At 47.6% G+C, this 24,860-nt stretch overlaps 2 protein-coding genes across 4 annotated transcripts in view; one reads left to right on the forward strand and one right to left on the reverse strand.

Annotated features, from left to right (window-relative positions):
• Positions 1-24,860, forward strand: part of Kif13b (kinesin family member 13B) — a 157,674-nt gene that overhangs the window by 126,412 nt on the left and 6,402 nt on the right. Inside the window, exons 33-39 of the mRNA XM_085698645.2 lie at positions 1,070-1,222; positions 1,470-1,547; positions 2,937-2,990; positions 9,773-9,884; positions 10,519-10,652; positions 21,237-21,299; positions 23,825-24,584. Of these exons, the coding sequence (XP_085554771.2) occupies positions 1,070-1,222; positions 1,470-1,547; positions 2,937-2,990; positions 9,773-9,884; positions 10,519-10,652; positions 21,237-21,299; positions 23,825-24,584 (1,354 nt within the window). The remainder of the gene's footprint in view (positions 1-1,069; positions 1,223-1,469; positions 1,548-2,936; positions 2,991-9,772; positions 9,885-10,518; positions 10,653-21,236; positions 21,300-23,824; positions 24,585-24,860) is intronic.
• Hmbox1 (homeobox containing 1) overlaps positions 14,196-24,860 on the reverse strand; it is a 156,125-nt gene continuing 145,460 nt past the window's right edge. For all 3 annotated transcript variants that reach the window (XM_085698649.2, XM_048421809.3, XM_048421807.3), the window contains exon 10: positions 14,196-16,227. In XM_085698649.2, coding sequence (XP_085554775.1) covers positions 16,216-16,227 — 12 coding nt within the window. In that variant the 3' untranslated portion in view covers positions 14,196-16,215. The remainder of the gene's footprint in view (positions 16,228-24,860) is intronic.

The raw sequence follows: 24,860 nt of genomic DNA on the forward strand, positions 1-24,860 counted from the left end.
GAGGTGTAACTGTGATAGTGCCCTTGTGCAGTCCGTGTGTGTGTGTGGGGGGGGGGCTACATTCATTTCACAGCAGTCCTCAGCCGGTCAGTCAGCAAGGAAGCTGTTTGCAGCAGTAGACTGATTATAAATCTTGGACCTAGCAAAGATTACTCCATGCTTCATTCATTGTTCTTTCTAGAAATTAAAAGGAAAGGATTGTAGGGGAATCAGCTTAAACTAAGCACCCTTGTGTGATTGAATGGTTGGTAATTGGCTAGGCTTCCAGAGGAAGCCAACATTGTTTCCTCATTCCCTCCTGACCCACAAGTTTCCCATTTATGAGCACAGGCAGCTCAGTCAGTAGAACAATGTGGGATTTCACATCTGTTCTCCAGAACCTTTGGCCACTGCTGCTCCCCAGGGAGGCCTGAGGCAGTGTTAGAAGCTCAGCAACCTGAGTATCTGTGTCAGGTTGCTTCGCAGCAACGAGGGCCCTACCCTGCCCTCCTCTACTCCCTTCTCTACACTGCATCAGCATCCCACTTGGGTACCAGGGTTCTTAGGTCTTTACTTTGTCTAGTGGGCTGACCCAGCTCCCATGAATCTCAGGGATGCTACTACCTTCTTGCAGAACTGTTGTCTTGGTGATTGTATTTCCAGTTATCTGCAGAATCTTTTCCAGTAGGTAACTGATAGTGAATGTTTATTTGGGATATGAGAATAACTGTGTTTGGAATGCTTGTGAGAGCCTTCCTGGTTAGCCTGGTACTTAGTGATGGTTCATGATTTCTGGGGGAAAAGTGCATTTTGAGCTCTAAAAGCAGATGTTGAAATGGGACTTTGGATTCCATGAATTTTGTCAGTTTAGAGCTCTGTGGATATATACATGTATATGTGTGTGGGAGCTTGTACATGTGTAGCATGTGTTATGTGAAGCATCTGTAATGATATCTTTTAATTTTAACATGCCTCTTTCTGTTCTTTTGGGAGAAAGGGGGGGAAGGAGGGAGGGAGGGAGGAGAGAAAGAAATATTTGTAGTACTTCCTTTTTCTGCCTATTTTTATCATGCATCGTTGTGTTCTTCAGGATGCCCAGGGAGTAGAGGAGCGAGAGGCACTGGCAAGGATGGCAGCTAATGTGGAAAACACAGCTTCTGCTGACTCCGAGGCCTATATTGAGAAGTATTTGAGGAGTGTGCTGGCTGTGGAAAACCTCCTGACTTTAGATCGCCTTCGTCAGGTTAGTGATGGGCAGTGGTGCTACGGTGGAGCACCATCTGGCTTATATACTTGACCCTCTGGAGTATGGGGTTGTTGCACCTGAAGTTTGAAGAGTTTACTCTCCCATAATCCAGTGATTGCAGTGGGGTCATTCTGTCTTGTCAAGTAATGGCTGGTATTTAAGGAATGTGGGGAAAGTCTTAAGCATGTGTGTTGGCATGCATCTCTCACATGTACCTCTTCTTGGCGTGTTCTTCATTCCCCAGGAAGTGGCCGTGAAGGAGCAGCTGACAGGGAAAGGGAAGCTGAACCGGAGGAGTATTAGCTCACCCAGCATGAACAGGGTGAGTCCCTCCTGCTGCCCTTGGGGAGCTGTTACCTTTCTGGCCTCTTGTTTGGATGCCTGTCTGCGTCCTTGCAGCCTCTTACTTCCCTGTGCTGGTTTTGAAGTGCCTTGTCCCTTCCCTTGTCACATCTGTGCCCCCTCTGCCACTGTGCCTGCTGCTGGAGCCAGGACGCTCGCTTGAGTGCCATTGGCACACATTGCTCATTTGTCCTCTGCCACCTGTCCAGCACACATTGGGAGGCCACAAATGTGTGTGAAGCTAAATATAAGCTGCCTGCCCGCCCAGGGCCTGGAAGTCATTTTCTGGGCTTTAATTCATTATTTTTAAATTACAGTGCTTGCAATATGTTAGTAGACCAATTGCTTGAAGGCCATGTAGGGGAGTATGAATGCATAAAATGGGTTATATGAGTTTCATAACTATGGCTGAGATTTGTTGATTTTAAAAAAAAGGGTATGGGGCTGGAGAGATGGCTCAGAGCTTAAGAGCATTGACTATTCTTCCAAAGGCCCTGAGTTCAATTCCCAGCATCCACATGTGGCTCACAGCCATCTGTAGTGCTGATGTCCTCTTCTGGTCTGCATGCAGATAGAGCACTTGTATATATACAATAATAAATAAATCTTAAAAAGGGTTTAATTTATATGTATATTGAATATGGAGATAATTGTTGACAAATAAATATGCTCTTTATCTGCTCCTCATTTCCATGAAGAGTAGGCCACTTTTGTCCTCAGCTGTAAGTGTTTGTGAGTGACAGGAAAGACAAGTTTCCCGCTGGAGAGCCTGCAGGTGTAGAGGTGCAGGAGACACGTTTGACCACCACAGGCCCACTCTCAGGCATGTAGAAATGCCACTGTAGTTCCAAGTCACTGCAGTAAGTTACTGACACATACTGGCATCTGCAGAGATTTGGTATTTGGGATACTATACTCTGAATAGTTTATTTCTTAGGTAAAAGAAAAGGTATTATTACCTAAGAAATAAATTATCCATGGCAGGATCCAGTGGCATTAAACAGAAGGAGCGAAATGTCTTCTCTTCAGGCCCAGGGAAGCATCACCTCAGTGGTGTGTAGCAGGTACTAGAGCCTAGGTAAGCCACCCTGGGAAGGCACTGATAACCACTCAGTGGTTTTCACCATCTTGCTTTGTTTGTTTGTTTGGTAGGTTGGTTGGTTGGTTGAGATTATGTCTTACTATGTCTCTCTGACTGAGTTGGAACCAAGCTGACCTCTGACTCACTGTAATCCTCCTGCCTCTGCCTTCCAAACACTAGGATTACAAGCACAGGCTTGTGCTTTCAGGCCCTGCTTGATTTGGTTTTCAAAGCAAGACTTTCCAGAAGCTCTCTGCTTTTACACTAATCCTCCTTATCTCTCCCCAGTTGTCTGGAAGCCGGCAGGAGCTTAGCCCCTCCCACAGTCTGGGCAGCAACAAGGTGAGGTACACTTAGCTCCTTGCCTCTTTCATCTTCTCAAACCTCTGTATTTGCATATGTCCCAACTCTTACTTCACATCTGAGCTATGCTGTATGTATTGGGAAGAGTTCCAGATTTGTTTCTCTGATCCTGCATTGACATCCACTAATACCCTCTTATTATGAGAATCAAAAAGTTTATTTTGCTGTTTTTTTCTACTTGTAATATATATTTTATTTCTGAAGACAAAACTTCAAATTGGATTTATGATAGTGAAACTATGATATAATGATCTTACAAAGAATAAGAGGCATATATTTATAATTATTGTTGTTTGTTAGAAGAAAAGAAAATGTGTAAACCCCAGTAACAGAGTTTTACGCAAACAAAAACTCCCTATTGTTTGCCTAAAAATGTCAGTGCCCCTTGCAGCTGCCTGATCTGGGGGATCCCCCCACAGTTTGTTCTTGTCACTCTGAGGTACCTGGCTAAGTGTTGGTGCTGTGTTGACAGGATGACCCTAGAGTAGGTCGGGAGCTTGCATTGCCATGGTGGCAGTGTGAGGTGAAGGAGTTACTTCAGATGACTGCGGGGGGGTGGGGGGGGTGGGCACATAAAGACTGGCTGATTGACAGTAATCCTTGAGGCCAAATGGTGTCCATGAGACCGTTTCTGTTCTTGTTATTCTGTACTCGTCTCATATTGGACATTTTCTTTATGAAAGTATAAAAACAATGAAGATGAAGTTAATGGCCAAGGCTCATTGTAAAGATCCAGATGCTGTTACTATGCCTGAAACCATAACCACGCTCACACTTGAACTCACACAGACACAGGAGGAGCTGCTCAGCTGGTGCATGGTTTTCATGACTTGGGCCGAACTGTGATTTAGTTCCTGCATCAGTGGAAGAAAGCAGAGCTTTTGGGGACTTGATTGTGTGAGGATTTTTAAGTGTGAATATAGGAACTATTAAGGCAAATATATATAGTAGGGGGAAAAACGTGACTTTGTGTGTTTGGGGGGAGGCGCATCTAACCCAAAGCCTCAGTTACAAGTTCCTTGTAAGGGCTGGAGAAATGGCCCATTGACTGCCCTTCCAGAGGACCTGGGCTCAATTCCCAACACCCACATGGCAGCTCACAACTGTCTGTAACTCCAGTTCCGGGAGACCTGAACCTCATGACAAAACACTAATGCAAATACAATTTAAAAAAAACAGCAAAAACAAAAACCAAGTTCCTCATAAGAAGTGGCTGAGATTTCTGCTTTTCTGTCTCCGCATGCTTTCCTTATTTTAAAATGGAGACAGTGACAGCCAGCAGTAGCATCTGCTTCAGAGAGCAGGGCCGTGCTTTGTCTGCACCAAGAGAGATGATGAAGGGACACATCAGGCAGAGGAGATAAAGCACCACACAGAAGGGACACCTGCTCTCCAGACATCCTGCAAGGCTTGCAATGAGGTGGTGATCATGTGTGGAGCCCCAAGGGTGACCCAGGCAGGTGCAGAGCCAGAGTTCGCATTTTGGGCAGAAGTTCCTGCATGACCACAGAGGAGTGGAGATAAGCCAGGGAGGAGGGGCCTTGTTTGGAAATCCTGAGTGACCATATGCTGAGGAGCAGTGGTGCAAGGGGCAGCAGTGTCAGACTTGGACTGGACGGTCTGAGGGGTCTGTCTGAGCCCCAGCCATCCCATTGTTGACTGTGGTGTGTAGAGCGCTGCATGCAGTTGTCAGTGCAAAAGCCACAAGATTATTTGGATTGGAAAGACTATGGAGGGGGACAGAGCTGCTCATGGGGAAGAATAGGAGGAGATAGTGATACCAAGGAGATGGATTCTAGGACCCTGCGGGTAAGAAGAAATGTCTGGGGAAGGAGAGGACTAGGTGCCATTCAGAGAGAAGCAGGCTGTGGGAGGAGCAGGTAAAGTTGTATGTGTGTGCAGAGAGATGGAGATAGACAGGCAGACAGATAGACAGATCGATTGATCATGTCAGATCCTTCCAGACTCCTTTGAGACAGCATTTAGGATAGCTTGGGACGATACCGGATGACCGCACCTTCCCAGGCCGTTTCTGCTGAGCACTGGGAGAGATGAGACTCATCTTCTGGCAGTCTACCTGTGTTGCATTGCTCAGCTTAAGGGCATAGTGCTTCTTGTTGCTATTCTAGGAGCTGCCCTTTTTTGTTCTGGATTTTTTGGGGTTCCTGAATAACTTGGAGAAAATGGCAATCTTATTTCCATCTGCTCAGATTTGGCTCATGTGATGGTTCTGTCTTCTTGATTTGGTCTCCCCAGTCTTTCCTATAAACCTCTGAGATGTGTGGCCTCTGCCTGGAGCTTGGAACAGTTTACAATCCTCAGATCTTGACTCTTATCTTTGTGCTGGGCATCAGGAAACCTGGTTTCCATGGCTGTCAGTTCCATGGTGGAGACAACCTTTGCATGCTCCTGTGAGCCTGGCTGTGATCACCTTGAGTACCACCTTAGGCCTTGCTTTTGCCCCTGGGTGAGGAGGAGAACTGCTCTGTCACAGATGCCTATAGATAGGACAGGCAGATGGCAGCAGACAAGAATATTCCAGCCAACATCAATTGTGGGTCACAGGATAGCTCCCCGTTTTCCTGTGCGGGCCCCAAAGTATTATGATCTAAAGCAGAGCACTGTAAAGATGATTAACTCCCAAATATGTTTTAAGTCATACCTTCTCACTAATGAGAAGTAAGGGAGAAGGTTCACCCTTTGGCCCATTAAGGACATCATTACATGTGTCATTATGTATATAGAAAAAGGGTTATGAACATTTATAGGAGCATTCCTTAAGCTGGACAGTGTTCAAACTGGTAGACAGAAGGTCAAAGGGCCTGTCAAACCCTTCCCAACAGAAGTGCTTACCCACAGTGACTTGGCATGAGTACTAGGACGAGCACTGCAACATCCTTACAGTGACCGAGGAAACAAACATATACCTGTGGTGTGGTTAAGTACTACACACAGGCACATGTACACACACAGACACATGGGCAGAAATAATTCAGGCATTCTTTTGGCCCTAAAACTTTACAGAAGCAGACAATCTTGATTTCTCCTCAAGGAAGTATTTAATGTCCATGGACTTGAGGAGTTGAGTCCTACAGATTTCAACCCAGACTTGGTGATGCTAAAAATGCTAGAAAGTCATTTTGAAATCATCAAATATTATACTCGTGTTAGTTATGTCTATCTTGCAGGCTTGTATGAGGTCAGCTCTGGTTTTCTCTTAATCTGTTTACTGCTCTCAGCTCCACACTACAAATCAATCAACACTGTAGGTCATGCTGTAGATCAGCACCATAAGTTAGAATGTGAAGTGTGGAATCCAGACATCACAGGCAAACCAGAGTACTACAGTTTGTCAGAGAGCATCCACTAGCCAGCTCCAGTCTCCCTTCCTGTGCTTGTGGTTTCTTATCATCAGAGTAGACAATCATCCTTGGGAGCAGGAGTAGCATTAAGAGGTGTCAAGAAGGGGCTGATACGACTGACCCTAAAGAATTCAGTTAATGGAGTAGTGCACATGCGTGCATGCGTATGTACATGTGGATGTGCATGTGTGCAAGTGTGTGTGTGTATCCACCTTTTACCTTTATTATTTATTTACTGAAGCTCAGAATTGCTTCATCAAAATTGAATTGATAAAGTAATTAATTAAAGAGCTTGATTATCACTTTAGAGCCTAAAGCAAATCGTTCTTGGGATGTCTTCCAATTAAAAATATGAAATGTGACCAAACTGAAGTGGTGTTTCTGCTTACAGTTACTGGATGCATTGCCTCTGTTCTAAAACATTTTTAATAGATGTATTGAAAATGGATTCTTTATGATCATCTACCACTGGGTATCTCGATGCAGAATTAATTTCAGCTCTTGCTGGCCCTTGCACTGAGACCTTCTGTGGTGCAAGGACAGCTGTCAACAAATCTGTTGTCTTTCCTAAAGCCATTGTAGAGGAGGTGCCTTTCTACTAAGTAGTAGGGCAGGTTTTGTTTTGTGGTGCTTTGTGAGGTCCTGGAGACTGAATGTGGGACCTGATGTATGCCAGGGAATTGCTCTGCACTGAGCTGATTCCCAGTCCTCAGGAGTTCTGATGAAGTTTGAGTCAGCTGGTACCTTGAGCATGTGGAGTTAACAAAGCTTCCTGGAACTGCCGTCAGCTCAGCTTTGGCTCTAGAGACGCCAAGCATGAGTCACCACCCTCCCTTCAGCCACATTAGCCCGGGGGCCGGAAATGACATGGCATCTCTTTTTATTTACTCTTTGTCACTTTCCTCATTGAAGTCAAAGTCTTTTACAGAAAAGCAAAGAATTATACTTGGTGGAGGAGCAGTGGCCTGCTGGAAGACCACAGGTAGACAGGGAGACTCTGTTGCCTTGGCTGTGCTGTGCTTCTAAGCCTCGGACCCATCCCAAAATCTTGAGGATTTTGCTTTTTTTTTTTTTTTTGGAGTTTTGCTTCTTAGAACAAAGAGTCTCTGTGTGATCTGTGTGGGGAGCCAAATAAGCCAGGGTTATTTTTCTAGTATCTCCGTAGCTGATTCTGAAGATCAGCAAGGGAGAAGTAAGGAGGTGCCAGTGCCTTTTCACTTTTATGTCTGAGCCGTTTGAGAGAGCCCAGAAAATTCTAGAGCAAAATTTCCAAAGCCCCTTCTCCTCATAGTCCCAAGTTCATTCCCTCTGAAGTACATCTGAGTGTTCACTGATTTTGTTTGGTTTATTTTTGTTCTCTCCTCCAACATTTCAGTACAGAGAAACTAGCATAGCCAGGCAGGTCAAGTTTATCGCAAAGTCAGGACTTGCCCTGTCCCTGGGGGATAGAGGGACCCACGACCCTGGGCGGGCAGCCCCACTCTGAGTATTTCGTTCATCTCTGAGCTGTGCAGGAGGAGGAGGACCACTTACTTAGTCGGGGGTGTCTATGTAGTTCTGAGTGTTGGTAGAGAAGTGGGGACCCATCTCCTCTTTTCTGTCCCTAGGAAGTAGAGCCCGATCTGCCAGGGCGCTGACTCTGGGCAGTAATGCTGGCGACGGATGACTGTGAGGTTTCTTGTCTGTCCTGATTGCAGGGACCTGTGTTGGGGCCCATGGTCTCCATCTGCCGTTATCACAGGCCTGCTATGCGTACACTGTCTGCGTGTTGCCTGCGCCTGTCATTTACTTACACTCAGAGTATAGGGTGTGAGGCAGGACAAACCACTGCTGCTGGTCGTCCTCAATGGTGACACTGCACCATGTGCCGGCTGGGAGCCCTGAAAGTGCCTCGGAGAAGTGACACCTTCTGCAGTTGGTACTGGTCAACTCTGTGTCACACAGCCCGGGTGCTGACTGCAGATCAGCTGCTCAGTTTCCTAAGGGACACAGTGTGGCTGTGGCTGCTGGCAGACGAGAGAGCTAAGATATTAGAATAAATTTCCTCTGAAATGAAGTAAGTTGTCTTCGGAACAACCTTGTGTGAACTTGACACCATGAACAGAGCTCACAGTGTCTCTTCTGCTGAGATCTTCTGAAGCTACTGACCTTAGTGTTCAGACACCTGACCATGACACCCCAGAGCACCTAAAATGGGCAACCTCCCAAGAAGGTAATTAAGTTAGAATGCAAAAAAAAAAAAAGCCAAAGATTAAGATCTGTAAGTAAGCTTGTGATCTGTAGGTGTGCAGACGCCCAGCTGGAGCGGTATTTCTTACTGCCCTGATCATGTGTTCGGAGTCTGTTTTGTTTTCTGTTTCCTAATGAGTGCCCAGAGAGAGAACATCTCTCTCTCTCTCTCTCTCTCTCTCTCTCTCTCTCTCTCTCTCTCTCTCTAATGCCATCAAGTGCTGAGCAAGTTCTCAGCGGTGAACATGATCCAGATCACTTAGGGCTTATTGATTTTATGATCAGTCCTTTGGTTGCTGCTAAAAGCAGATAGATTCCTAATCCATGTAGGAACCTGTGGGGCTGCCCCCTTCAGTCCCTCTTGAGCTCCCGAGGACTCACCATTTCTGGTCTGTTTCTTAGCAGTCTCAGGGTATCCTAGTTAACCCTGGGTCATCTGTTGGCAGAACACTCAGTTAAAGTAATATTAAAACTGTTATTTGACCTCAGTGAGAAAGATGGGAGTTGTTACCACAGGACCAAAGGGAACTTAAGATCTGCTCACACTTTGGGGCTCAGCATCATGCTACCCAGAGGCAACTTCCTAGAACCCTGGGAAGAGGAGGCCCCTACCCATTCCTGAGCTCCAGTAGAGGCATAGGAGTGAGGATGTCAGCTCCCAGCCGCAGGAGCCAGGAGCCGAGGCAGAATTAAGGGGATTTATTTCTAAAGGAGCAGTTACAGCCCACCCACGTGGCTGTGTTGAGGTGGCAGGATGCAGTGAATGTTGGGATGGGCTTGTTGGAAACCACAGGTTGTAACGTGAAGAGAAGTCTGCAGTGAAGACTCACCACAAGGGGAATCAGCCCCAGTCAGCAGTGAACACTCACCACGAGGGGAATCAGCCCCACACCGCAGTGAAGACTCACCACGAGGGGAATCAGCCCCAGTCAGCAGTGAACACTCACCACGAGGGGAATCAGCCCCACACCGCAGTGAAGACTCACCACGAGGGGAATTAGCCCATAAGCAAGTGGCAAGCATGAAGGAGGCTGACAATCAGATTTCTATCCTAGACAGAATAAAGCTTTAGTAATGCTAATTGGTTTATCCTGGGATATTATATATAATTTTTTCATAAACTTATTAATTTGAAACAAAATGACTTATCTTTGTCCTTGTGTGTAACAGGGCCGGTGGGAAAGTCAGCAGGATGTATCCCAGATACTAGTTTCCAGCAGAACAACCTCAAGTCCTCCAGCTCACACTGTTTCTCCCCAGAATAACCAGTCTCCTGATCCTGGTGAGTTGTCTTCATCTGCTAATCACTGCCATGAAATGTGAACATCTTTCAGAAAGAGATTCTGTCAGGATGTCCTGGTGGTTGGAGTGTTACCTTGGTTTGGAAGGGTATCTTTATCCTGCATTCCTCTTGATAAGTCACCTTGTGCCCATCTTGGTTTGTTTGCTAACATTTGTGGATTTTTACCTACATGTTCCATGATGACTCAGCTTTTACTTACTCTTATGTGTTAGGTTTGGTGTCATGCTTGTGTTAACCTCACACAATGACTTGGGAAGCCGTTCTCCTCATCTCTTCTGCATGGGTTTTTGTGGGATTGGTAATATTTACTCCTTAGATATTTGACAGGGTTGCCCCGTGACGGTGTCTGATTGTATAGATTATTGTTTATTTTCATAAATATCACAGTATTATTCTGGGTTTTGTTTTTATTATTATTATTATTATTATTATTATTATTATTATTATTTTAGATTTACAGCTGGGTGTGGACGCACACTTTAATCCCAGCACTGATGCCTTTGGTAGTTCATACTGCTAGGTTTACTTACAAATGACACTTGGAAAATTTATAGAGCAAAAGTTATGTGTCATTGTTTTTATTTTGTCCCGTCTCTTTCTGTTTATTTGACAGGACTGGGTGGCATAGCAGCCTCTTACTTGAACCCAGTGAAGTCCCTGGTGCCACAGATGCCAAAGCTGCTGAAGTCTCTCTTCCCTGTCCGTGATGACAGAAGAGCCAGACAGTCATCTCCCCTTGCACACCAGGTGAGGAAGCCATAGTGAATGTTTCTCTGGTGTGCTGGCATTGTTGTGTTGCTGTTCCAAAGCTGGAGGTAGAAGAATAGCCCTGTGGGTATTAGAGCTGGCTCTAGCCCTGGGAAAGCCTGTGATAATCTCCCCTCCCCTCCCCTCCCCTCCCCTCCTCTCTCCTCCCTTCCTCTCTCCTCCCCTCTCTTATCCTCCCCTCCCCTCCCCTCCCCTCCCTTCAGATAGCAGAGCTGTTTGAATGTATTGACACTCTATCCTTTCTGCTCCAAAACAGAACGCCAAGTCTGCTACTAATGTGATTTATGGTGATACCGCTTAGTGCAACAACAGTCAGATGTATAGAGGTGCACTTAGTGTTGTTTGTGTTGCCAAGTAGAAAATGTAATTCTATTTTTAATTCTTGATTTCATTTTTCTTTTCAAACTTTTTTGAATCATGATTCTCCCCCCAACTCTCTCCTCCTCAGTGGACAATCAGTTCTTTGACTCAAAGTGGCCCCTTGTCTCCCTTCCTTTTAAAAAAAACTTTGCCTAGCAATGGAGTAAGTATCAGAGAAAATGTTCTAGGGTTTGTCAGACTACCAGGAAGCTGCTTCTATGCAGCGGTGAAAGGAATCCACTTGGAGATGCAACCTGTAGTCATGTAGGCATTAACTCTTCGGAAAGTGATGAATGAGGAAACACAAGCTGTGCAGGTGCGTTGTCGAAATGGGTCTTTTGACATCGGCTCCCCCATATTTCGAATGTCTGAGTGGCAGGAATGTAGCGACTCCTGAGGACTGTGTGTAGGCATCTTCAGGAGGGGCGCTGCTGGTGTCAGGAAGCTGTTACACACGTGGAGAGAGCTTCCTGCCCTGTGTGACACACGCGTGCACATCAGCACATGGAGCAGATGGCAAAATGAAACACAGCAATTTTGTAACTGTTGACACTGAACTTAGCTAAGCAGGTCCAGGGTCACATGACAGTTATAGAGACACATGAGTGAATGGAGGGCTCAGCAGGCAAAGCCAACTTTCGCAGTGGTTTGTCACTGTGCACACTGTGCTGTTTTAAACTTGTCACCATTGATTTGAGGGTCTATCTGATTCCTAAAGTAACTTCAAAAAGAGCTGCACTTCCCCAGTCTCTCCTGGTGACCATTTCATTTCACCCGCATTCGTGTGCACCGTGGTGACTTCACATCAGATTTGATGGCCACGGTTTCTCAGCTGTTGCTCAGTGCAGGTAGTTGTCCAGATGGAAGGAGATGGGAGTCCTGTTGAAGACGAGGGGCTTTTGTTAAGCTCCTTTCAGCTCTTACCACAGCAAGTCAAAGTACTGGTTGCATGTGAGAGCTCACTTCTGCTCACATTGTTCTTGCACTAAGCCGTGAGCTCTGGCTAGGACGGAAACGGCAGCTGTTAGAGACAAAGCCCCTAATGGGAGCAGAAAGGCAGTCTGTCATATCCAGGGGACAAGGTGTCCTGGAGATTTGGAAGGTTTTCTGAGCAGTTTCTGTTCACTTAAGTGTACTTAGGTTTTGAGCACACATGAGCAAGGCCGAGGCTGCTGAGGCTGACCTTGTCCAAATTCTTGGTGAATGTATGAAAATATAAATTAACATTGGACTCAGTGACAGTGTGTGGTGGTGCAGCTAAAACATAAGCTGTGATCTCTGGGGACACCTCTCTGGGGAAGGTGGCTCCTCAGCCTCCAGGTCGCACACAGTCCTGTCCTCATCTGCATAGAGCTGTCAGCCTTGCTGTCACTAACAGCACGTCCTCCATGGTGGCCTCTCCTAGGCTGGGTGTCCGGGTATCTCCTTGACCCTCTGTGTTTCTTCCTCTGGGTAGCTCACTTCATCCCATGCTTTAACTATTCATATGAAGCATAAGGCTGTGGTTTGAAACCTTCTGAAAATAAAGCCGAATCTGCATTCTTACTGTGGCTTACAGCACTCGCTCTCCAGGACGAGTGCCCACCTTTTAGTCTGATTGTGCTCCCCTCCCCACTCTGCCATTCGAAGGCATCCCACTACCGTTTATCTTAGGAATGTCCGGAGCACATGTCATTCAGAGTTCCGGTACCTGCCTTTCCTTCCAGTGCTGGAAGGCCCTTTGGTCTCCCCTGCATTGGTTTAGAGCCATGCAAGGAAGCACAGCCAAGTTCACAGTAGCCTTCTCTGAACCAAATGAAAACAGCAGCTTCTACCAGAAACACGTATTTTTCCTGGGACTTGCTGGGTTTCCATTTGTTGACTCTCTCCCTGCTCACTGCTCTGAGTCAGCCTGGCAAATCACATATTAAGTTGTCTTAGTGTCTGCTTATATGAACATGGAGATGTGACCCTGTGTGGGCCTCTGTCATGTGTGTAGACAGCACTGTGTATAGGGCAGAGGTGAGACAGAGTGTGTACCTGAGGTGTCATGACATTTATGAACCTTCTCTCCTAGGTGGATGAACATGCCACCAAAACAGATTCCCAGAGGCCTGGGTCTTTCACTGGGATCCAGTTACTCAAAATGTACGCCCCTTCCTCCTCCCTCCAGCTGAGCCACTGCCTCAGCCTCTCACTCTCCTTGCCTGTCTGCTAGAGCTCTGTGGGATGGAAATTCTAACTGTAAGTGGCAGTGTCAATAGCAGTTTTCTCTCTACTCGGGTAACTTGGAATGTGCTTTGTGCTTCTACTTCCTGGATATGCATCCGCGGACGTGGGGTCTCAGTGCCAGTGGGAGAATGGCCAGAGTGCCAGCCAGGCTCCTGCATGGTCCTCCTCCTCCTTCCATTACTTGTCACTCGCTTGACAATCTTGTATACCTGGTAGTTGAAATTTTGACTTAAAAAAAATTCTTCCTTGTGGCTTCTCCAAAAAAACCAGGATCATCTTGTTTGTAGCCTTGGCCTTTGACTTTCTCTGTTTTGCTGGTGGAAGTCAGGGAAAGAGTTGTCCCTGATCTTGCAGGCCTACCCCAGTCTTAGCAGTTCTGGATTAGTCTGCCCTACCTCCTGTGACAATATCTTCATCTCTGTGTTGTCTTATAGGGGCCTGCAGGGGAGTGGGTAGGATAGTAATATCCTGAGCTTGACCTTAAATGGTGCACTTGTACCAGAGTACCACTCTTTTTAGTTAGAGTTACCATTGCTGGGATGAAACACCATGACCAAAAGCAAATTGAGGAGGAAAGGTGATTTTTTTTGGGTGGGGGCGGGGGTTTACACGTCTGCCTTGTAGTTTATCACTGAAGGAAGCCAGGACAGGAACTCAGGAGGCAGGAGCAGATACAGAGGCTGTGGAGGAGTGTGGTTTACTAGCTTACTCCACATGGCTTGCTCAGCCTGCTTTCTTACAGCACCCAAACCCACCGCCCAGGGATGATACTACCCACAATGGGCTGGGCCCTCTCATATCAATCACTAAGAAAAATGCCCTACATCAGTGGTTCTCAACCTGTGAGTTGTGACCCCTTTATGGGGGTATCAAACAACCTTTTCATAAGGGCCAGCAAAGACCATTTTTGAAACACAAATATTTACATTACAACTCACAACAGTCATGAAATAGCAACAGAAACAATTTTATTGTTGGGGGTCACCACGTAAGGAACTTTACTAAAGTGTCGCAGCATTGGGAAGGTTGAGAACCATTGTCCCACAGGCTTGCCTACAGACAGGATGAGGGAGGCATTTCCTCAACTGAGGCTCTCTTCTCTCTGATGACTGTCTTGTGTCAAGTTGATATAAACTAGCTAGCACAATCACTAACTGGAACTAACCTACAGTGCTAACCACCACTTGGATATTTTTGTTCTGTTTCCATTCTTGTCAGTGTAGTTTCTCCTTATATTGTGATAACTAATAATATATAAAACACTTAAACAGGAAACTCCAAGCTTCACTTCTAAAAGTTTATTTTAAAATCCCCAGGATTCTTTTTGAGTAGTTCCCTTTTTTTAAACCTTACACTTTTAGCTATCCTCAGCACACTTCTTAGTTATAGGGTGTCAGCATTTGAGGCACAAACAAAAGGTTGACTTTATAAGGCTTAAGGCAGAGAGAGCCCTGATCCCGAAGGAAGCCACTCTTTGGCCACCATGCACCAGGTCAGCACAGTGTGTCTCCACATGAGTAGCTGCCACCCACATTGTCCCCTTAGTGGAATCATGGAGCTAAAGGGACCTCTCACCTGCTTTATGTCACCAGCCCAGCAAAATGAGCTCCACGGCCAGTGCTCAGTGACCCTGCTTTCTGCCCAACTTCACTGTCTTCTGTGTAGGCACCTGATATTGGCAACAGCTTAGCTAGCTACAAGTACCCTGAGGTTTATTTTCTTCCAGTGTCTGTACAAATGTTCCTTTGCTGAGATGTTTAGAACATCACCCAAGATGAAACTCAGAAAAAGCCCATCAGTGACGTGCCTCAGTGGATTGGCACCACTCACTGCAGGGTAGGAAGGGTGGTTCTGCTGCTGCTGTTGCTGGGACTTAGAGACACAGATAGAGAGCAACACTACTTAAGGCTTGCGTATGATGACAAGCAGAGAGCCAGACTCAAACCTGCATACCACGTTCAGGGAAGCAGGCCTTTGTCATCAGAATCACCTTCCACTTCCTCTCCTAAGAGAGGGACTAAATGGCTTCCTTTATGATGATCACAGTTTAGTCTGGAGGCTTAGCACTTTCTTAGAGACAGTCCTATAACTGTGGTTCTCCAGAGCCATCAGCGGACAAAGAGCATGGAGCCTTTGAGATTGTTAGGAACAACAGCACAAGATGGCATTATTTCAGAGCAAATGGAAATGCTCTATGAGGAAGGATTGGGGGGGCCTGGTTACTTCACCCCACAGGGGACTGCTGCACCCTCGTGCCAACTCCAAAGGGGAGGAAGCACAGGTTGATTTCGCTGAAGTGCTGCCACAGGGAGGTGGACTAAAATGAACAGAATAGGGTCCTGCCATTCCTGGGTTTTGCAACAGTGATTCGGAGAGCATACAGTAACTAACCCAGATGATGTCTGAGGGCAGAAGAGGCCCTGGATCACTCACATTTCCATCATTCCAGCAGCAGGCAGGGCAGGTGGGAGAGGAATGTAGGTTTGTCAGGAGACATTGAATAGTGCCAAAAATCTTAATCGGTGTCCTTGGCATTTGTAGGCAGGAGTGTCTGTCACCCTCCCTCCCCCGCCACCCCCAATGCAGGATGTAGCACTGGTAGGAAGATATCTGGTCACTTGAAGCAGCAACCCCAAAGGATCAAGAGGGAAATCCCACATCAGTCACTGCTTCTGATTCCTGAGAACGGGCCAGATGCTTTTGGTTCCTGGCTTTGTGGCTCAGAATGTTGGCTCACAATCTTTTCTTTTGTGATAGAAGTTCATAGTTCCTTTTTTTACAAACAACTGTAGGTTGTGTTGTGTGCAGTCTTCTTTGTGTGAGTGTATTCTTAAAGAGTTGGGCTTCTCATTTTCATGGCGCGCAGTTCTGGTTGTAATCAGTTTCTGCCTGAGTTCCAGAAATGCAAAGATACTGCACGGAAAGAGGTGGCAGCTGACAAAATTGCTGTCTTTGACCTTCTGAGGCACATTTAGTAACGAATCTGGAAAATAATGAACTACAATTAATGAAACCCGCACCCGTGTTCAAGTGTGTTTCTCAGACAGCACATACAGTAATTGAAAGGACTTCCTGCTCTCTAATTAGTCAGATTGAATTAATTTGCCATGATAGCTTTCTTCATGTTCTGAAAATCTATGTTCTCATGAAGCTGTTGGTGTGCTTCAGAGCTTGAGACACCAAGTGGCAGCATTGATTAGTCTAAGGAATGAAAGGGTTAATGTGAGTGACTTCCACCAGCCACAGGCAGCTCCCTTCCTGCTTACTTTCTGTGCCTGCAGCTTTGGGTAGGGTGGTTGCAGGAGGTTTTGCTTCATATAGCCTCAGGCGCAGGGGGCCACTGTCAGATAGTACCACCCTGTTGAGGAAACTTGAGATCCAGGTAGGCTTGGCCCCTCCATCAGGCCTGGAGCCTAAGCTTTTGGATATAGCATGGGCTGACTAGATTGCAGCTGAGTGTGATTAACAATAACCAAGTAATAGCATTCATCAAATCACTGAATCAGAAAGTATTTAAAGAACCAGACAAACTCTGGGAAGAACAGAGCTCCCTTGACCTCTATTTCCTTGTCCTGCTCTTTCCTGTTTTAAAGATGATCACGGGCAGTGGGGATTGTGGGCTGCTTCAGAACAGGGAGCTAAAGTCAAGTCTATGTGCTGGATTGCTCCCTCTCGCTGGGTCTGCAAGGCAGAGTCCAGAAGGAAATGGGAAGACTGTTCAAGTTTGCATAAAGCCCTCACAGGAATTGTGTGTTCATCAGAAATCTCAAGTCACCTCCTGTGATTGACAGAACCATGTGGCGGGCAGGGTAATAGTGCCTTTGACAGAACCTGTCATGGTCGGTCTGCCCGCCCTCCCCACGTGGTCACCTAGAGAACACATGTGGTTGGATCACCACCTTCATGTGTGTGCCTTATGCTGGTGACAGGGTGATTCAAGGGCACTGTCGTGGCTGTCAGAACGCCGACTTCTTCATTTGAAATAGAGCCACCAGATGAGTGAAACACTGGCTCCGTCATGCCTGACACACAGAGTGTAAAGTAGAAGGTAGCTGTGGGAACATGGATGTGGCAGACACCAGGCACTGAAGGTATCACCACCACCATGGTTTGGCCAGGCCAGAGCCTTCCCTGAGCATGCTTCTGCCCTTACTGTTGCCACGTCCTGCAGGCAGAGCTCTCTCCCCTCATGAACATGGCCCTTAGACACAGCTCTCCATTGATGAAGTTTCGCTGCAGCTTGGTCTTCAGTAGCGTGTGTGTCTGTAACCAGGCGCTGCTTTCATCAGAATCTTTAAAAGCTAGATGTTTCTAACGCCCAATGTCTGGCTTTGTTTACTTAAGCTTTCCTCATGCCATCAGGAAGGTGAGATGTTGGCTTCTGATTATTTGCAGCAAAAAATACAATTTACAACTCTTATAAAACTAAACCCTACTTGTACTTAAATCATTGATTAATATTTATTAGAATACAGGCTGAGTGTTATAGTTAGGCACCATTTTGATCAAATTGAGGGTAGTAGGCAAACCTTAGAAAAGGTTTATAGATAAGAAAAATGCGTCTGAACATTCAATATTCAGTAAGTTTAAAGTAATTAATTTTTCCTCTGCCCAACCTCTTGTTCTCTTTACCTGGCCTTATGCTAAAATTTATGAGGATCTTTTCCCACAATCTCTGTTTCATTCTCTATGCTGTTTGTTAAGAAACTGATGTACAGGTTTATTTGTTCAGAAAACACAAAGACAGAAAACTCATTGATGCCCTTCTAAGAGTAGAGGGCAAGATGTTCCTTCTGAGCTCCATAGACAGAGGCACAGGCAGTGCAGGGTCCCGGCAGGCACTGCCCAATGTGTGTGTATGGCATGGGGAAGGGAGTGGGTGTTCATCAAGCCAGGATTGACACTTTGAGGGCGAGCTGTGATCTTAGAAATGACTGGTACCACTTCCCAGAAACACTGCCAGGCTGTGGTGGCTGAACAGGGCTCTGTTGGGTCTCAGCAGTGTGCAGCAAACCATGCACAGGCTCCTTTGGGTCACCAACCCAATCCAGCTATGGTGCTTTCGGCAGTAGGCTATGCATGAGCCCTGGTTCTTGAGTGAGTGGGAAACAGATCATTGTATTCAGCCTTCTCATGGGGCTTCTTAATATTTATGGTTGTGAAATACTTTGCAGTCGTTTTTATTAATAGTTACCAGATGTGTCATAAGGATTAATGAACTTATGATCTGAAATGTTTTGAGCTCCTGAAATAGAGGCAATGTCTGTGCAGGGAATATGGAAAAGAGCATTAGAATGCAAACAGTTGAGCTTGAAGGGTGAAGCTATTGCGTGGGAAGGAACAGTGGCTCACATAAGGTCCAGTGTAGTCTGTAGATGGATCTGGTACCCTTACAGTGACCGCTGCATTCACCACAGGCCATCGTCCCACATGGGAGGCTCAGCCCTGCCCACCATGCCCTCATGTGTGGATGCACACAGTTCCTCTCAGCCTGGGTACTGGGTCTGTCTTTTCTAGCCCCCAGACACTCCCTCCTGAGCCAGAATGCTCATTTCTGTGTCTTTGCCTTCTTGCCTCAGTTCAGGCCCTTAGTGCTCCGTAGAACCACTGAAACCATGTCTTAACTGATCCCCTCACACCGAGCGTTTTCCCTTTCTAACCAGTCTCCCAGAGCACCCTTCTCACTGGCGCCATTTGGAGAAGCAGCAGGGCCGTTTGTGCACTCACAGACCCCTACAGCGCTGACCCTCTTGCTCTGCAGGGGCTTCTCAAGACCCAGAAGGAGTAACTTCTCCTGGGGAGATGAGTAGGTGGTACCTTACACACAGTCCCTTCCCTGCTGCCCGCCATGCTGCTCAGGCTGGCCCTGCACGGTCCCTCTGGCTCCTCTGCGTCCCCTCAGCCTTAGAACCTTCCATCCTGGTATCCCTTCCACACGCTTCATTTTAGTCACCATCACCACCAGATTGCCACTCCCTAATGAGAAAATGCTGCGGACATTGAGATCTTGAGAGTCTGTGGGAACCAGGGCTCGGTCTGCTAATTCCTGCAGCTGTTTTGTTAGGGAGCCATGGAAGCTTATAGTTGCTGAGTCATGAGGAGCCTGAGCATCCTTCCACGCTTACTATGACGTCAGCAAATGTCTGTGCTAGTGGCCACCATCCCATCCTGCTAGGCTCCTACCTTTTCATGCTTTAGTGGTGGCAGTTTTCATCTCAGTGGGACAATTCCCCAAATCTCATCTGTTTTCAGTCAGACCCAGCTGAAGAATGAATCTTGCAATCTGAGCATGAGAAATAAACCTTGTACTGTCTTTAATAAGAAACATACCCTGAAAATCTTCCTGTTTGGGTGGACTTTGATCTGTGGGGAAAAGAATAGAGGCAGCATCAGGTCCCCTGGACTCAGGTGGAGTGCAGGTGCACACAGAAGATGACTGCACTTTCAGAGTGCCAGCTGTCCCGAGTGTGGTTGGGGGCTAGGGGCAGGGGAGGTGGTACTAAGACCAAGAACTTTTCTTATGGTCGAGTCTTGGAGTTCAGGCTCTTTGAACTGCATGACAGTGGCCCTGCTGCTACAGGACACCCTCTCTTGTCCACTCTCTTAGCCACACATGCTCCTCGCTCATTCCCCTGCCTATCTCGTCCTTCTATCCTGCTCCTGTCTGCATTCTCCTTGGCACCTTCTTGGGGCCGTCCCATCACTTTCAGTAGAGTGGGTCTATGGCAGTATTGTTTCCTAAAAGTAGCCCTGTGACCCATGTGGTTGTGGTGTCACCTTTGCCAAAATGTGTGTGTGTGTGTGTGTGTGTGTGTGTGTGTGTGTGTGAGTGAGTCATTTGCAATTCAGGAAGGTTGGCAGTCATGCTTAGGCCTGAAGGCCCTGTCTAACAGTCAGAACTACACAGAATTCTCAGGGTCCGATCCTGGGAACCAGAAGGAACGGAATGGAGGCTTGGTTAGTTCACGTTTCTGCTGTCTGAGCAGCGAGCAGTTGCCAAACCCCTGACTTTTCCTCCCTGGGGTCCTCTGGTAAATACTTCAGCCTTTCTAGGTCAGAATGATGACATGAGTCGTCGTAGAGCTGTGGCCACTGAACAGGGAGAGGGCAGCCCATGCTGTGCCCACTGCCTGGTTGTCGTTCTCTAGTGCTGAGTGAGCAGAGCTGGGGAAGGGGACACTGAAGCCAGAATTGGCAAGTGCTGGAGGCAGAAATGGTGGGCTCCTGGTTTCTTCCAGAGACCTTCACGCTGCTGTCTACCTCTGTGTCCCATACTGCTGAGCTCACTGCAAGATGAACCTGGCTCCTGCTACCTCCTTCTGACTTTACGCTTTTACCCAGATTCTCAGCTTTCCTCTAATGCTCCTCGAATCATGTGTTTGTAAGTCAAGAAGTCTTCTGCTGTGATGTTTCACCCCTCTTTTAGGCTCTTTTCCCCAAATTTTCTTACTGCTATGTCTGCTTGACTGCAGTATCTTTCCTATCAGTCTGCACTGCACAGCCAGTGAGGCTCTCTGACTCTTGGCTGTCTTCTGCTTGCTTTGCTAGGAGTCAGGTGACTTCTCTTTCTTTCCCTAGCTTGGTTAGTTTGGGATGCCCAAGGCTGCCCATATGTCCTTGTCTGCTTGGTGCTCCAGCAAGAGAAACTTCCTTCCTTCTCAGTCCTGTGACATGTTATGTGCTCTGAGTACGCTCAGGTTGTCTCCCAGCGCCTGCCTCCTGCCCCAGTTACTCCATGTAGAGACTTGCACTTAAACAGTCTATCCTTGGTCAGCATGTGTCCATGACCACAGAGCAGCATGACACTTGTATGTGTGTCTTGTCTCTGGCTGGAGTGAGTCTTTACTGGGTTCCTTTCTCTTGTGGTGTGGAACCCTGGAGTGTGTTGGAGTTCCTGAGTGTTGTGATGGTCTCCTAGTGACTCCTGGCAGCTTTCTGCTCTGTGCTCCTGTGCCCTTTGTGGGTCTCTCACTCATGCACTTGTCTCCTCAGCCCGTGCCCCGAATCTTGGTGCAGCCTACCTTCTCAGATGCCCGGGCAACGAGGACAGAGGAGGTGAGTCACCAGGTTGGGGCTGTCCCACTTGCAGAGGTGGCCCTGACACTAGCTAGAATCCTTTCGTCCACACCTGCCTTTCCCCCTTTGCTTCCCACTTTGATAATTAACTACAATGTAGGTCACTGTCTTCTCCCTGCACAGGCTCCTTGTTACACTTGGCTATTTTCAACCTGCTAATCATATGATTGCTAAAGTCTTTGGTGCTTGACTGCTAATGTAGTCTGTACTTTAATAGCTCACTGCTAGGCAGAGGGGATTTCTATAAACAGAACCATCTCTTCCTTGTGAGTGTTTGCTTAATTCTCAGTTTTACATTTCATTCTGGTTCATGATATCTGCGTGAAGACTGATGCTAAGCGGGGAGGAAACCATCTCTTATGGTCCCGTGAGCAGTAGGCCTCCCTTGTCCACCTCCCCCATGTCTCCAGTCTCGGGAGATGCCTGTGTCTTCATAGGGGAAGTTTACTCATTCAGTCAACAGCAAACAGGGCCAGCCCAGTGATGTGAAGGAAAAGTCCCCCTTCAGGTAGCACCCCATTTTGAAAGCGCCCTATCACTCTAGTGCCTTCCTGGTGTCCTAGTACTCCCAAGGAGTCCCTCCTCCTGGGAGCACAGTTGTTCGTTGTGTGTACAGTTTTGAACAGGAGCAAGACTCTCACTGGCAAGGCCACCTTCATCCTCATGGCCTCACGACCTTTGGACATTCCAGAGGCAGCAGTTAGGTTGCAAGTGACAGATCACCCTCAGCCATGGAAACTGCTTGCGGGATGCTGGCATGGTAGGCAGCAAGTGTATCGTCTCCCCTTCCACTGTCTTTGATCTGTGCCATCACTGTTTTGTCCCTTCTGTGGGGAGCGTGGGCAAGCACTTCAACTTCCCTTGGCCTTACTGTAAATAAATGACTGTGTTTATAGTTCCTGCAACCTGCTTCCCACCTTCAAGTGGGACATCTGTCACCTGAGGCTGTCTTTGCCTCTCCTTCATGCTCCTCTATTGCTAGAGCAGCCTGGATGGAACTGGGGGTGACTGAATCTCACTGGTGGGTGAGCGTGGAAAGGGCCCTCTCTCAAAGCCACAGGTCATGTCCAGCTTCTTCTGTAGCTCTGTGTGTTCCACTCCCCACATCCAGCAATAGCTAACTAGAGTAGGAAAGAATAAATAAAGCATGTCTAAGTTGCAGAAGAAAAATGATTGAAGGATTGCCTAATCTCTCAGCATATTTATGGCGATGACAGTTATTGATCTGCTAGATTGAGTAAGTTTTCAGTGGGAGCCCCATCACAAAAATGGGCTGTTAATCTCAAGAGGTGCCGTTAATTCCCTCCCAGAAAGGGTGCCTTGTGGGCAACGGAGGCTTCTGGAAGCAGGAATATAAATGACAGTTCACGGGAAAATGCATGATTTATCAAACTGCTGCGTTAAGCCAAGAAACTGGAAGAGACGTATAGATCTTAGCTACTTCCCAGTTCAAATAAATCCTGTATTTCAAGTGGAAATTGACCATAGCTGTACATAAATATTGAGATGCAGCTTTCCTTTCCCTGTGCAGCCTCCCACCGTCGTCCCTGGCATGTGGGTACAGAATTGGGAGTTGGTGCTCTACTCCCTCAGGCAGCCTCAGTTATCTGAAAGAGCGTTCTACACTCACTTCCCAAACGCTGGGCCTAGTGGGTACCCTGCCATTACTACAACATGCTAGCTTTGTTTGTCTCTTCTATCTGGTAACTCGGACAGAGTTGTGAAAGGCCATTGCCACTGGCTCTGTCCTTGCTTGTGAGAAACCCTGACCCATGTCCCAGGATTAGAGGCCCCCGGCCCTGACACGACACCGACAGCCAGGAAAGCCAGCTCCTAGAGAAAGAGTCATGGCCGCAGGGATCCTGGGTCCCCTCCTTGTCCTTGACTCCCAGCCCGAGCACCCCACCCAGCACTGTCTGGGGTCAGTGCCTCCTGGTGCCTGCACTGCTTGCTAAAGCACTTTCAGATCCTCTGGTGAGGTCATCCTTTGGATTTGGCCAGAGAAAAGTGCTCCTCTGCCCTCTTTAGTGTGTGTTTCCGTCTCACTGTGAGAACAGTGGTGGATGAAGGCGTCTGCTTCCATGGGAACAGTTACCTGAGACCAGGAAGGCTGGGACAGGCATGCTCCCTGGAACAAGGGGCCTTGCTGTGTGTCATCCCACCCTGTCCCCAAGTGCAGAGATGAATCTCTGTGGAAGATGAGCTGCAAATGCAGCATGGCTTGTACCATGTTGCTCAGCCACTCCTGGACACAGGTATATAGCACAGGCCTCACCTGGTGTTTGGCTACAGGGCCAAGGCAAGCTCTGGCTATATTTGCTTCAGGTGTGTGCTATCCCTCAGCCTGGAACAGTTCCTACCCAGGCTTCAGCGTAGAGCTGGTAGAGCTAGCCCATGTGCTTTGATATGGTGGGAAGGTCTTTTTCAACTCTCCTCAGTATATCTTTGATATGGTGGGAAGGCCTTTTTCAACTCTCCTCAGTATATCCTTTGCCCTTCTGCAGGCTCAAGGAGGCAGCCCAGTGCCTGCTGGGGCTTTGGAGTCCATGGTGCAGATGGCGGCCCCTGCTGTAAAGATCTGCGACAAACCTGTCAAAGTGTCTTCCTCGCCATCTACCATGGTGGTTACTCAGCCCCCAGAAGGGCAAGATGGCCCCCCCAGCCCCTTGAGTGAAGCTTCCAGTGGCTACTTTTCCCACAGCGTCTCCACTGCCACCCTGTCAGAAACATTCAACCTAGGCCTGGACACCACAGGCCCTGGCAATCAGACACCTGGGTCTCCCCCTGCCCTAAGTCAGGTCACCCCAGAGCCTGAGCTGGCTTTCCTCTCCTGTACAAAGAGCCATCCACCTGCCCCAGAGGAGCCCCAGGTACTGCCTACCACACCTTCTCAAAGCATAGAGCTGGAGGTTCCCAGACCACCCCTTCTTTCTGAACCTACGTCTCCTGTGCCCACATCCCCATTCAGAATCCGGAAAGTGCGGACCTCAGAGCTTAAGTCCTTCACAGGCATGCTGGGGGGTGCCTCCTCTGGAGCTGAGGAGGACCCACTGGCTTCAGAAGAGCTCAGCCATGCTGGGGGGCAAGCCCTGGGGAGGCTAGAAGTGACATCCGACTCTGAGGAGGCCAGCGAAGTCCCTGAGTGGCTCAGGGAGGGAGAGTATGTTGTTGTGGGCACCAGCAAAACTGGCATCGTGAGGTACATTGGACCCACTGACTTCCAGGAAGGGACATGGATTGGTGTGGAGCTGGACCTGCCTTCAGGTGAGTGGGCTGTGGGATGTGCCCAGTGACATCAGTCACACTCTTCAAGCCTCCTGATCCTTCATAAACCAACGCTAGCATGTCTAAGGTCTCTGAAACATCAGAGACCCAAGGTAGTCACCGAAAACCACTATGAACTTGGTGTAATGCTTTTAAATCTGGCTGTGTGGCCCAGACTGGTTCAGAATGGCTTGGGCCCAACAATCCTCTTGCTGTAGCCTCACCATTACCTGGGGCTATAACTGGTTGCCACCATGCCCAGCATTCTTTGTAAAG

This window comes from Myodes glareolus, chromosome 12 (assembly GCF_982192425.1).
Source record: "Myodes glareolus chromosome 12, mMyoGla1.1, whole genome shotgun sequence".
NCBI classification, from domain to species: domain Eukaryota; kingdom Metazoa; phylum Chordata; class Mammalia; order Rodentia; family Cricetidae; genus Myodes; species Myodes glareolus.